The sequence below is a fragment of the Microcebus murinus genome, chromosome 19 (genome assembly GCF_040939455.1).
Source record: "Microcebus murinus isolate Inina chromosome 19, M.murinus_Inina_mat1.0, whole genome shotgun sequence".
In the NCBI taxonomy this organism is placed as follows: domain Eukaryota; kingdom Metazoa; phylum Chordata; class Mammalia; order Primates; family Cheirogaleidae; genus Microcebus; species Microcebus murinus.
Window position 1 is genome coordinate 36,582,579 of NC_134122.1, and position 14,200 is coordinate 36,596,778.

At 43.0% G+C, this 14,200-nt stretch overlaps 1 protein-coding gene across 1 annotated transcript in view; it reads right to left on the bottom strand.

Moving 5' to 3' along the window:
- Positions 1 to 202: 202 nt before the first annotated feature.
- CRCP (CGRP receptor component) overlaps positions 203 to 14,200 on the bottom strand; it is a 34,112-nt gene continuing 20,114 nt past the window's right edge. The window contains exons 5-6 of the mRNA XM_012764091.3: positions 6,922 to 6,979; positions 203 to 2,276 (exon numbers count right to left, since the gene is read on the bottom strand). Coding sequence (XP_012619545.1) covers positions 2,127 to 2,276; positions 6,922 to 6,979 — 208 coding nt within the window. The 3' untranslated portion in view covers positions 203 to 2,126. The remainder of the gene's footprint in view (positions 2,277 to 6,921; positions 6,980 to 14,200) is intronic.

Here is a 14,200-nt window from a genome sequence, read left to right on the forward strand (position 1 = left end):
CTGAAATGTTTTGCTATTAATGTGATAGGAATATTACACAGAACATACGCTTCTTATAAAGGTTATGTCTTCCAGAGCCTGGTTTAATCAAAAACTGCGGCTAAATTCAGGTCCCAAATACAGAAGCTTAAAATGTTCTTGAAATCCAATAAAAATTTTAGGTCTAAATAGCCAACCTTTTAAAAAAAAAAAAATCACATAATTTAGCCTAAGTCAGATTTTACTTTATTTCTCTACCCATGACAATACAAACTCTTCAAAGATTTGTAAGATGTCACAGGTTGACAATCACCTGGAAACAAATTTATTATTACTTAGACGAAGCCTTAAATCCATCAAGAAATACCACCTAACACACTTAAAAAGAAATGGCATATGGGCCAGGCGTGGTGGCTCACGCCTGTAATCCTAGCACTCTGGGAGGCTGAGGCAGGCAGATTTCTTAAGGTTGGGAGTTCGAAACCAGCCTGAGTGAGACCCTGTCTCTACTAAAAATAGAAAGAAATTAATTGACCAACTAAAAATATATATACAAAAGAAAAAAATTAGCCGGGCATGGTGGCGCATGCCTGTAGTTCCTGCTACTTGGGAGGCTAAGGCAGCAGGATCGCTTGAGCCCAGGAGATTGAGGTTGCTGTGAGCTAGGCTGACGCCATGGCACTCACTCTAGCCTGAGCAAAAAAGTGAGACTCTGTCTCAAAAAAAAAAGAAATGGCATACAAATAAGATAGGCACTTGTGTGCCCGGACAAATAAATCAACAGCTCCTGGTCAAATTCCCAATAATGGAGGGAGTTAAAAAGACAATCTGTTACTTTCAATGTTCCCTGTAAACATATTTCAGCTGACCCTTGGATGATAAAGTTAAGATGAATATAACTGCAATTAATTGTTTGGGAGCTGGGGTGGTAGGAGTTGCAACAGCGTGAAAAGTTATCCAATTAACAATAGCACTGAAAATGTGTAGTCTTACAAAATGAGTACCAATTTGAAAAAACTAATGTCTATGGGCATTTTCTTTGCCCAAACAGGGAGTAGAGTGAATATGGTAAATCTGATTTTTAACAATATTCCTGGGACCTAAAGAAACCACATGCCTGGAGCAACTAAACTTTCCAAAGCCTGAATATTAAAAAGGTCTTCACATGGTAATCATCTTAATATTTTTCAATTAAAAAACTAATGCAACAGCCAGCAAATTCAAATTCTTATTAATCAACCTCTAGTTCTTACATATTCTGTCCATGGAAAGAGCTACATAACTGTGCCCTCTTTACAGATGCAAATGATTTGCCCATCGTGGAAATGAGGCTCACCTCCTGTCAATAGCCAGCACCAGCTCTGGGCTGCTGTCTCAGGAAAGGAAACTGAAGGTGGTCAGAAAGGCAGACAATACTGCATTTCTGTTGCCACTCATTCAGACTGGGGTGCCTCTTTTCAACTGGAACGAGCTGGTCCCTAACATTTAAGACTAAATAGGGCACTGGTAAACAAAGCCTATGCCAGGAGAGGAAAAGGGCCTTCAGAGCTGTTGAAGAATTGGCCAGGCCTGCCTTTTCTTATCTCTGCTGTTCTCCAGGAAATTCCTCTAAGATAAGGCCAGATAAGGCAACACCAGTGGCTCATTGTAACCTAGAGCAACTATTTGCTGCTCTGGGAGTTTTCGGTCATCTAACCAGGTTCTCATAATTCAGCTCTCATCCCAACAGCTCTGAGCCTCTGCCTGGGAAGTTCCTAGGGAAGCAGATGAAACTAATTAGGACACAGCCTTTCAAAGGAAACTCAAGCATTTTACTCGCTGTGTACAGAGACCTCACCGTAACTGTGGCAAAGGCCGTGGAGGAAATATTTCTACCACAGAGGGTCCACAGTCATTGTCTTCTGCTCTTTAGCTCTCTGCCCTGACAACCTTCACCTGTCTTCACCATGTTTCTTTTCCCTGAGGCATAAATATTTCTTTTCAGCTTGTTTTTGAGAAAGGCTTATTTTTGGGATTTACCCAACTAACCATGAAATTGGGCCTGTTGGGATAGAGGCTAAAAATCAAATAAACAATCCTCTCAACGTGCAGGAAATGGCTGCTGGGCCTTTGGTCTTCACGAATGCCTGGGCCAGCTCTGCACTCCTCTATGCCGGGTCCTCTTCATCCATGGCCACGTCATTGTTGATATTTTTCTTTTGCTCAGCCTCCGGCCCCGCGGGCAGAATGCTTGTGACAGTGTGGAGAAGAGCTTCGATCTGCTCCTCTGTGAGCCGTTCTTCACTCTCTTCTACCATCTGCAGAAGAAAAGAAAACCCTCCCAGGGGTTACAAATGAGTGTCACAGCCCTTGTCCATCCTGGCCCTCGCTGCTCCTGTTGTTCACGGTCCCACCCCAGCCTCCGGACACACAGATCTGGGTCCTGAGCCGCCCCAGGTCCTTCCCATCTTCCAGATGAAAGGGTGAAGCCAATTCAAACCCTGCTGAGCCAGTGTGCCTGCTCAAAGTGGGTCAGTGAAAAAACTGAGTTGCAGGATAGCATTTTTCTTTAAAAAAAGCCCTAACAGTTCTATACCCACCCACATACATATGCAGATGTGACTATGTTGTATATGCAAAGAAAACTCACCTCTGGGAAATGAAATGGCACTTAAACTTCTGTATTTCACAACAAGCACATCTGTAACTTAATGAACTGTATCAACAACTCATTTGATGACCACCCAGTATGTGCCAAATGGCTTATATCCTTCTAATCCTCACTACCACTAATAACAGCCCTACAGAGAGGGCCTCCCATGTGCCTGGGGCTGCATCTTGTGGTCTATGTCCATGACTTCTTTTAACCGTTGTGACAATCTTGGCAAGTGGCAGAACTGGAATCCCAAGCCAGGTCTGCCCAAGTCTAAAGCCCACAATGCAACATGCTCCATGTGGCGTCGGTCATCTCCTGGGAGTACAGAACAGGAGTCTGACGAATGCCGGCTGGGAAACAATGCCACACTGCACCCTCAACGGTCCACATAAAGCCTGGTTTCTGACATGGTCCCAGAAATCTGAATGCAGAGATGACACCCACAATCACGAGTTTCACCTCTAATTCTAGATCATGTAGTCAGCCACCTTTTTCAGAGCAGTATGCAGGCAGTCAAGTTATCTAACTATGTTCACTTGGTGATATTAACCATCTATCACAAATACCTTTCTCAGCTACAGGTGTGTGGGGCCTTAGTCTATGGCATTTCCCATGGTAATCTCTGAAATCTGGCAAATGGAACCAAAAGAAGTTCTGAAAGAAATCCTTGACAATTTAAGTAAAACAAGATGACAGGCTAGGTTTACAACCCTGAAAAGGCCCTCAGTCTGACTGCCTCGCTTTACAGACAATAATACAGAGGTTTAAGAAGTCAAGTGGTAAGTCTGATGTCTTACCGCAAACTCCTGACAAAACATTGGCCTCCTCATTCACTCCAGCCCAAAAATGTTTTCACAACTAGATAATGATCCTGGGTGTTCCAGGATAGGGAAGATCCCAAGTGAGTCAATTGGGGTTACTTTCCATTATGCTGTGAAATAAAATGACCCGTTTCTAAAGATTCAATGGCTCTGTAAAATGTAAATTCTCTACTGAACAAGAAACCATCCTCAAAAATCCAGTTTTAAAATCAGACATGCAAAGTCAGGCTCTGTAAAAAGCAGTAATCTAACATAGACGGCCCCCAAAGAACACAGGAGGAAGAAGGTAAATATCTGAAATTTTATTAATACAGAGATGATCTATCTCCACTTAAGAAAAGAATGTCTATAGGTTTATGAATAATCAGTATATGCAGCTAATAGACAACCTCCCACCAGTATTTGTGTAGTGCTCCAAAGTTTGTGAGGGGATTTCTGGAATCACTGCGACCAGAGCTTCTCAAGAGCCCACTACATAAAGCCAGAACAATTTAGAGATGAGTAAGTGGAGGTTAAGCATTCTAAGGAGAACATAGTCCCATAGGAAGTGGAGACAAGGTCTTCCGACTTGGAATCCCAGCTCCTAGAACACCATGCCTTCCAATAGGAGGTTTCTATCATTTCCTCTCCCAAAGATGCTGTATGGCAGCTAGAGTCCACTGGTTTGAGAGTTTGGTTGTGTGACCTCTGAGGAGCCTTCTTAGAAAACCAGAGAGGACACCTTGCACCCTAATCTGGGTCTGGCAGTTGCAACACTGACCAAGTGTCAGCTAGGTGTATTCTTAGCAATAGGTTCTATAATTCAAGATGTTTTATAATCACTAAATTACTAACAGGCATAGATAAATGTCAGTATCGTTCAGGACAGTGGTGGTGAGGTCACAGGGTTCGCTGACCTGTCTTGAGGCCAGAGGGCTCACAAATAGTTCTAAAGGAATACCCAACCGGGCATGCCAGAAGCCACACGCCAGGTAGCCAGCGTCCTACCACACAGACCCCCTGAATCAGCAGCCAGTCACCAGAGGATCGCAACAAATCATAACTGAGGCACAACCATAGAGGTAATGCTTTGGTCTCCAAAAGATACCTGGCTCCCAACCAGATACCAACAAATGCTGCATGCTGGGACTGCTTTCTGGACTCACAGAGAATAAATGGCTATGAGGTTAACACAGGGAACTTTTCAAGTGCTTTGCAAGAGAGGGAATCTTGCTATTAACCTTGGTAAATAATTTTGTAGCCAAATCACAGGGTGTGAAAAATCTGGCAATAAAATGGTCCAACTGCAGAAAAACAATATAATTTTTTTTTTTTAATCAATGCCTACCTACTTTGTAGAAAGGAAGAGAACAATCTAAGGGGATACCACACATCTTTCTTCTGACCAAGGGAAAAGTACATGGCTTCGTGGGACAAAGTAAAGCTTCTGAATCAGATACACCCAAATCAGCCACTCACTAGCCTTCTGGGCTAACATGGAGAGAACACCTGCCCTCCTCCAAGACCATGGTGAGGGCATCAAAAGTTACACAGGCAATGACTGGCACCACGACCAGTGCCTGAGACCATGTCTGGCATAAGTAGGCACTCTTAATAGCAGCTCATCTTCCCAAGTAATGATAGAGCTTTCTACAGGCTCCGGGATGAGGTCACACTAATCCTCCTCATCTCTTCTCTCCATCTGTCATTAAGCCACGGATAACATATGCTGCTGATTAAAGTTGGAGGAAACATGACATGAGATCTCCAACCCAGAGGGACAGGCATTAGTTTCTTGCTGTTTTGTTTGTTTTTTTCTTTCCTCTAAGTTGAATCTCCAGCACAGTGTAAAGCATCAGAATGATGAGAATATACATTTAAAAAAAAAAAAAGGATTTCTATTTAGCCTAAAGGCCAGTCAGTTTCCCCAGAAAAGCACCCTTTATGGAAGAAATTTTTCTAATTTAATTTTGGGTGCATTTTGAAGGGCAGAAACAACTCTAGGAAGACAATGACCGTTTTAGTCAAAAATTATATATCCCATGAGCCTTTAAAAAGTTTTGGTTTTTTTTTTTGAGACAAAGTCTCACTTTGTTGCCCAGGCTAGAGTGAGTGCCGTGGCGTTAGCCTAGTTCACAGCAACCTCAAACTCCTGGGCTCAAGCAATCCTGCTGCCTCAGCCTCTCGAGTAGCTGGGACTACTGGCATGCGTCACCATGCCCGACTAATTTTTTCTACATATATTAGTTGTCCAATTAATTTCTTTCTATTTGTAGTAGAGACAGGGTCTTGCTCTTGCTCAGGCTGGTTTCGAACTCCTGACCTTGAGCAATCCGCCCACCTCAGCCTCCCAGAGAGCTAGGATTACAGGTGTGAGCCACCGTACGTGACCTAAAAAGTTTTTTATAAGCCAATTCTAAAGATCATAGGTATTTCTGACCAATTTCTTCCATATATTTCTAAAGGAAATTTGACAAAGAGCTAAATATTTCTAAAATGGACTTTGGAAACAGCTTTATTTTCATTTTATTAATTCTCCAGACAAAATTTTTTTAACTGCCATTTAGATGGCCTGCTTAATATTTGTAGCTCACTGATGGTCTCTGCCCTGTAAAAAGAAGGAAACTGCCATGGTGTGCCAATATGGTAGCCAATTTGTATGCTTGGACCTCATTTTTACATTCCCCTTGCACCATCTTAGGCCTTTTACTCCAGCTGCCTTCCGCAATTCTAAAACAATATGCTGTGATTGCAACATGGATTTTAAAAATGATGGGGTTCCACAACATGGTTTTATGCAGGGAACCTGGATGATCACATCTGTGGTTTGGAGGTGAACTATGACAGTGGTGTGGACAGTGGACTGGAGGGGCCAGACTGGAGGCAGAAAGAATGGTCAGAGGACAACGGTAAAAGCTGTGTGGAGAAATGATGACAGAAATTAAAGCAGTGCAGTAGAGAGAGAAGAAAGAATACAAGATAGAAAGAACAGAATTTGGAGACTGAGTATGAGATAAAAGAAGAGAATGACTTCCAGGTTTCTGGCATGGGAGACCAGGCCAGGAGGGTGTGAGAGGAAGAACGTGTGGGAAAGTGCACACATGCTCCCTTCACGAAGAAAGGGGGAAAAGGAAGAGCAGGGTGAAGGGTGGGAGTGTGGGAGATAAGTTGCACCAGAGACACGTTGAGTTTAATGTTTTTATGTAACATCTGGTTGGCAACAACACCTCCTGGGAAGCAATGGCCAGAATGGCCCAGGACATCAGGGGAGACAAGAGCTGCCAAGTCACAGGCCCAAACGCTGTGGGAAGAATTAAATTTCCTCCAGTCTTTTACTTCCCCTAAGTCCATGCTAACTAGGATCAAATTGGTGAAGTCTTTCTCTTAAACAATGGGGAGGCTGAGCAGGCTCCTCATAATAGGGCAGTTCCTGGCTTGACCATCCCCAGCCTTGCTACATCTCAGCTCCAGAAAATAGCCCCTCAAGTTCAGGTGTCCTTTACTCACCAGCTGGATCTCAACAGCAGTCATGGGCCTGTGATTCAACAGCTGAAGCTTTTCAGCTCTGTCAAAAGAAAAGTACAAAGCATTTAAAGCTCCCACACCCCTAAGGATCTCAAGTCTTGACTAAGCTGTTTAGAGCATATTTTATCAAATTAAAAAAAAAAAAAAAAAAAAAAGGAAAGCTAGGTGCAGTGGCTCACGCCTGTAATGCTAGCACTTTGGGAGGCTGAGGCAAGAGGATCACTTGAGGTCAGGAGTTCAAGACCAGCCTAGGCAAAAGTGAGACCCCATCTCTAAAAAAAAAAAATACAGAAATTAGCCAGGCATGGTGGGAGCGCTTGTAGTCCCAGTTACTTGGGAGGCTGAGGTAGGAGGATTGCTTGAGCCCAGGAGTTTGAGGTTGCTGTGAGCTAGGCTGATGTCACTGCACTCTAGCCAGGGTGACAGAGTGAGAACCTGTCTCAAAAACAAAAAAAAAAAATGGAGAACCATGGAACATAGTCCTCAGTTTCTTCAACTGTAAAATGAGAGAATGGAAACAGGAGAATGTATGATAGTGACTCTTACCCAAGGGTACAGATGTATCAGAATCCTAAAGGGTATAGAGGCATGCTTGTAAGAAATGGAGCAGCAGTAGAGATGCAGTTTTAAACTTATTTGACATTGACACAGTACTTTTTATTTGGGAAATACAAAGAAAATAATGTTTTCTCAATCTAACTTATATAGAGAGTAAAGATTTACAAAAATCACCTTGGTTGCTTGGTCATTGCTTAGAAATGAGTGAATTCCTCTTTGAGATTAAGATTAAATGTTACCCAGGTTTGACTTGTTATCTCAGGAAAGGAAATGGACTAAAGGGGCAGGAGTTAATACACGGAAGCACAAGGTCCAGTCCCTAGCCTCAAGAAGCTTTCAATCAGCTAGGGAAAGAAGACAAATGCAGATTTTCACAACAAAAGATTTAAGTGACAGTTAAACATAATAATGATCTGTCACAAAGAAACATATAGCTCATTGCTGAGAGGGTGCTTGAAATGTGTGGACCCTAAAAGATAAGACTTCAAAGGTAAGGGAATGACTCCAATCATTACCCCTGTGCAAGTGACAAATTCTAAATTTCTCTCTCAGTCTTACTCTGGAGCTCCAGATCCATCTTTCAATTCAGTTCAGTAAGTTTAAAGACATTCTGGAATAAAAAGATAAATAAGCCACCATTCCCACAGCCTTGTGTTTGGAGAAGCAGTACCCAGTTTCCCTAAGCCTCAGTTTCATCATCTGCAAAACAGGAATAATAACAGTACTTACTATCTCATTAAGACGACTATGAGGGATGAAAATCTACCATTTATAGTGGCAGAAGCTACCGTTTATTTAATATTACATGCCTGCCACGTGGAAAGCATATTTAACCCTCAGACTTAGCTCATGCTGAGTTAGTAAATAACTTATCCAAGGTAACAAAGCTAGAAAATGGCAGAACTGGAGCTCCGGCCATGACAGCTCATGTTCTTGACCATCTGCTTCTGGTATATATGTGATAACAGAAGGGAAGTGATGTCTGTCCCACAACTGTTTCTTCATAAACAATAGTCATTGCTAAGGCAGTTGTAGTCAAATTCTACATCTCATAATTCCCTAAACATTTACTCTAGACTTGAAAAGGGAGACTTCATTGAGGTGACCCTTGTTCTGGGCCACAAAGGATTTTCTAGGGAACAGGAATGGTAGGAATGGGCAGTCAGGGCTCGAACAACACAAGTAAACACCTGGAGGAACAAAAGTTCATGGAGTTTCAGGAAATAGAGAGGTGTGGGATGCGAGGTGGAAGAGCCATCTGGGACAAGAGTAAAGGGCCCCATCAAGAGGCTGGATGTTACTTTGTAGATAGCAGAGAGCAACCAAGGAAAAGAGTGAGCTCTGGCTGGTACTGCTAGCAATTCTGGAATATCTGAGAAAATGTAGGCAGCAACAAGTGAGGAAACCACTGTAATGATCCCAGGTGAGAGAAAAAAGGTTGTGAGCTTGGGCGGGGGCAGGAGGGATGGCAATAAGAGCCTGGACATGTGAAATGCTCCCAGCCACCCTCAGATAAAGTCAACAGGACCTTGCAACTACCTAATTTGGGTGGGGGTGAAGTGGAGTGAAGGAACAGATAGTGTCGATGTTAGCTTGAGCATTTAGAAAAAACACATTATTCAAAATCAAGTTTCAGTTTGTGGTACTTTTGTAACTATGAAGAGGTTTCTGTTAAAAAAGACTGTCTAGTATGAGTTCTAATTTGGTCTAGAACTAAAGAAAAAAAACAAAGCTAGTTTATTTGCAAAGACTTATGTGAAACTATGGACTCGATATTGTATCCCAGAGACCAACTGCAGAGTCAGTGAAGACCCAGGACAGAACACTATAAAGCACCTCCATTTAAGGGGCCAGGAGAATGGGTGGAGAAGGAGCAAAGAGAGAAAAGAAAAGAATAGTGTTACGGAAACCAAGAGAGGAAAAATTTCAGGACAGAGGTCTTGTGTTATTGCACTGGCTATGACATGAAAAGCACAAAAGATTTGGGAGGAGGGGAGGGAAGAAAAGTATGTTGATAGTGTAGAAGTCACTGGATTTGCCAAAGAAGTCACTGGTGGCCTATGCAGGCAGTTCAGTGGGATGACACCTGGACTGTGGGTGACTGTGGAGCACACTAGCTCTGGAGGGAGAGTGAAGAATGTCTGCTGGCTGGGGAGACAAGCATGTAGAGAGGCTGAAACTACAGAAGGAAAAGGAAAGACTCTCAGAAACCGTGGTCCAAAGTTCCAATGAAGGGGCTCATGTTCCACTGAGACCACAGCCATGAGGGCAGAAAAAGCAAATTTGAGAGGATTTGAAGGGAGACGAGTTCATTCTGGACAGTTTTCTCGGTGAAGCAGAAGTGAAGTTAGCATTGGAGGGGTCTCCATGTGAAGAGGGCTATTTGGCAAGGAGGGGACTAAGTAAAACTCAGACCCTCCCACACCCTATGCTCCAGTCCACAGTGTGTGTGGTGGGGACACAAACGCTCCCCCCTGGCTTCATGACCGAGCCTGTTTTATTGTCTCTGCCTTTTCCCCTGGCTTCTCAACTCCTGTCCCAAGTGACCAACAAAACTGTTCTTGCTAAAGGGCCCAGTGCCCTCCACATGGACACTAGTGGATGCTTCGCTGTCAGATTCTACCCTGTCTCTGTGGTATCTGAAATCTGGTTTTTGTCAGTCTTTCTAGCTTCATACGGCTCTACTTTCCCTTAAGCACCCATATCTCAAGCGGAACTGCAAATGCTATACAGAAAAGTATCAGGCTACTTCCTGATTCTGGGCCTTACTTAGCACACAGTGTTTTCTGATGCTTCGGTGTCTCTCCACCATGTCCCTGCTACCATAGCACTTATGCTATGTTCATCTTTGCATCCCCAACAACTGAGGCAAAGCTAGCACAAGATAAATGTGATCTGGAGGATAAATTAAAGAGCTAGGAAAGCCCTGACATCCAGAAGTTCCTGGGACAAACAAGTGAAGAACTCTGGGGAGACATGGGGCAGGCAGGGTAACCAGACCCTAGATACTAGAGAACTCTGACAACCTATCCATCTACTGAGCTTTGCTGGTCCCAGAGGCACATGTCCTAAATATGGCATCAAATATCAAGAGTGATCTATACACAGAAGAATTCCATTAGGGACTTCGAGTTATTTACAAACCCACCTAGGCTGAGCCTTGAAGGCAAGTCCTCCCTCCGTTCCCAGTAGACACCACTGTATATCATAGGGAAGATATCTCAGGATGAGAGCTAGGGCCACAAGTCAGGCTGCAGTGCAGTTCCTTGAGAACTAAAGCAAAAATTCAAGCAAAAATTAGAATGATTAGGCCGGGCGAGGTGGTTTACACCTGTAATCCTAGCACTCTGGGAGGCTGAGGTGGGTAGATTGCTCGAGTCAGGAGTTCAAAACCAGCCTGAGCAAGAGTGAGACCCCGTTTCTACTAAAAATAGAAAGAAATTAATTGGCCAACTAAAACTATATAGAAAAAAATTAGCTGGGCATGGTGGCACATGCTTGTAGTCCCAGCTACTCGGGAGGCTGAGGCAGGAGGACTGCTTGAGCCTAGGAGCTGGAGGTTGCTGTGAGATAGGCCCACACCACGGCACTCTAGCCTGGGCAACAGAGTGAGACTTTGTCTCAAAAAAAAAAATTAGAATGATTAATGAACCAAATGCTTTGAGGAAAGTAACATGCTATAGTAAAAATGACATGGAACACAGTGTCAAAGTGACTTAGCATTGAGTCCCAACACTACCATTCTGCGGAATAAGGCTATGAAGTAAAACAAGACATGATTCCTCCCCTCCCCTAAAGGATTCTAGTAGTGGAGGTAGTTAAGCAAATGAATGGAGACCCAATTTGCATTAATAGAGTTCGACCAGTTAAGAGCTATTCTCTTGAATCTCCTCTGCCTGACAGAATGGTAGAGTAAAATTCTGTTGTGAATATTCAAACACAAGGATTAAAGAGCACTCCAGTAGTTCCTTTTATAAATGCGATTCCTGTCTTAAACTGCAGTGGTTAGCACAAAATGGTCCAGACCTTGATGGTATTTGGCAAGCAGCGCCCTGAGTCACCAGGCACTTAGGACATGGGCTGCGAACTCCCAGAGGACCCAGACACCAGCCATAGTGAAAGAAGCCTGCCAGCTCCTTCTACTGGCTGTCGTACAACAACATTGCCTGCAGTTTTTGCTCCTGGCAGAGTCATGAAACCAACCATTTAATGCAAATTAGTAAAACCTATGGAAAGTAATACAGAGATGCCTTAAGAACTAAAAATAGAACTACCATATGATCCAGCAATCCCACTCCTGGGCATCTACCCAAAAGAAAAAAGTCATTTTATAACAAAGACATCTGCACTCGCGTGTTTATAGCAGCACAATTCAAAACTGCAAAGATGTGGAAACATTCCAAGTGCCCATCAATACATGAGTGGATTAATAAAATGTGGTATATGTATACTGTGGAGTATATTCAATCATAAAAAACAATGGTGAACTAGCACCTCTTGTTATCCTGGACAAAGCTAGAGTCTTCGAAGTGAAGTATCACAAGAATGGAAAAACAAGCACCACATGTACTCACCATCAAATTGGTATTAACCGATCAACACTTAGGTGCACACATGGAAGTAATATTCATTGGGTGCCAGGCAGGTGGAAGGGGGGTGGAGGGAATGGGTAAATTCACAATGAATGGGTGCCAGCTCACTGTCTGGGGGATGGGCATGCTTGTAGCTCTGGCTTGGGTGGTACAAAGGAAATATATGTAACCAAAATGTTTGTACCCCCATAATATTCTGAAATTTAATAAATAAATAAGTCAATTTTATGGTATATAAATTATACCTCAATAAAGTTGCAAAATAAATGATTTTAGAAGTAAGGGAGCTGAAATTCATACTTCTCTGAATATTATAGTCTGCTTTAAAATTATATAGATTATGGCCATTATGAATCAGCTTCCAAGACAATTCCTATTTGTATAACAGGTTTCTTGAATAGTAATTGCTAGGTCCATATTTGAAGGGAAAAAGATATAGGGATTAGGAAGCAATACACCAGCCCAGACAAATAGCTGAAAAGAGGCCTAAAAAATCAACCATTAAGGGCGGGGCATGGTGGCTCACGCCTGTAACTCTAGCACTTTGGGAGGCTAAGGAAGGCAGATCACCTAGGGCCAGGAGTTCGAGACCAGACTGGGCAACATAGAGAGACCCCTGCCTCACAGAAAAATTAGCGAGGCATGGTGGTGCAAGCCTGTAGACCCAGCTTGACAGTAGGCTGAGGCAGGAGGATGATTTGAGCCTAGGAGTCTGAGGCTGCAATGAGCTATGATGACACTAATGCACTCCAATCCTGTTGCAGGTAACAGAGCAATATCCTGTCTCGAAGAAAAGAATCAACCATTAGGACTTCTGTTGCAGATAAGTTGGAATAAATCCACTAAAGCCTCTCTCTCCACTAATTACAACGAAAAATCTCTGGACAAAACACAGAAGCAATAACTGAGGCCTCTGAAAAGTAAAAAAAGTAAGTGGCCTGAGGAGAGGAACAGAACTTGAAGAGCCAGCTGGGATGAAGGATGGTTGTGAGTTTCTTGGGATTTTTTGCCCCTCTTTTCTCTCAGGGCCTTGAGCCTGGGGCAAGCCCTCTGCAGAGTTGTGGCAGTGGCTCCACAGGCAGCTAAAACCCCAATGGAAATCCCATCTTTCTGGCCAGATGATTGAGAAAGGTTCTCCCTGAAATCTGGAGAACCAGGTGAAGCTCACAGCTCAAATGCTGCTCCCTGCGGAGACTAGCAGCAGGTGTAGCCAGGAAGGGAGGCTTTCTGGTCCAAAGAGTACCAAAATATCCCTTTTTTTCCTCTCCCTGCTTTGCCCCACGGGCAGCTACAATAACAACCACACACAGGGGCAGTTAAAACTTATGAGAAAAACCCAGTACTTATAGCTAGAGGGCCAAAAACGGGTCCCCTGTGGGCTACAGAGTGGGGGGTAATCCCAGAGAGCTGAGCTAGAAAGAAGGACACTTCTAAATTTGAGTACCAATCAACGCAAATCCTAGGTTAACCCTGAGGTACTTCATGCAGAATGGCCCCCAAACAGTAAACATCAAACAGACCCAGGACAGTAAAGACACTGAGAAGTAGGTTAAACCACCACTCTAGTATCATATGCAGAAAAGACTCAAAGCAGCAAGGCAAGGTTTTAAAAACTAAATTGACACTAAAATCCTTGCCCCTGGAAGGCAAGATTGACTTGAGGTTTGAACCTAACTGGGTTGATAGCCTGGTAAAACAAAAAAAGCAACATTAACCAGACTTTAAACAGAACCAGAGTCTAAACAATATAATATTCAAAATGCACAGGATACAATCGAAAATTATTTCAACCAGGAAAATATGACTCATTCTCAAGGGAAAAGATAATCAACAGATGCTAAGCCTGTGATGACCCAGATGTTAGAATTATCAAAGACTTTTGTTATTATAACAACATGGAGTAAAAGCAAACATTCCTGAAATGAATGGGTAATAGTTCTCAGGAAAGAAACAGAAATTATAAAAAAACAAATGGAAATTTTAGAACTGATAACTATCTGCCATGAAAAATTCACTGGTAGGCTTAATAACAGAATGGAGATGACAGAAGAATCTGTGAACTTATAGACAGATAAATAGAAATTATCCCATTTGAACAACAAGGGAAAAAA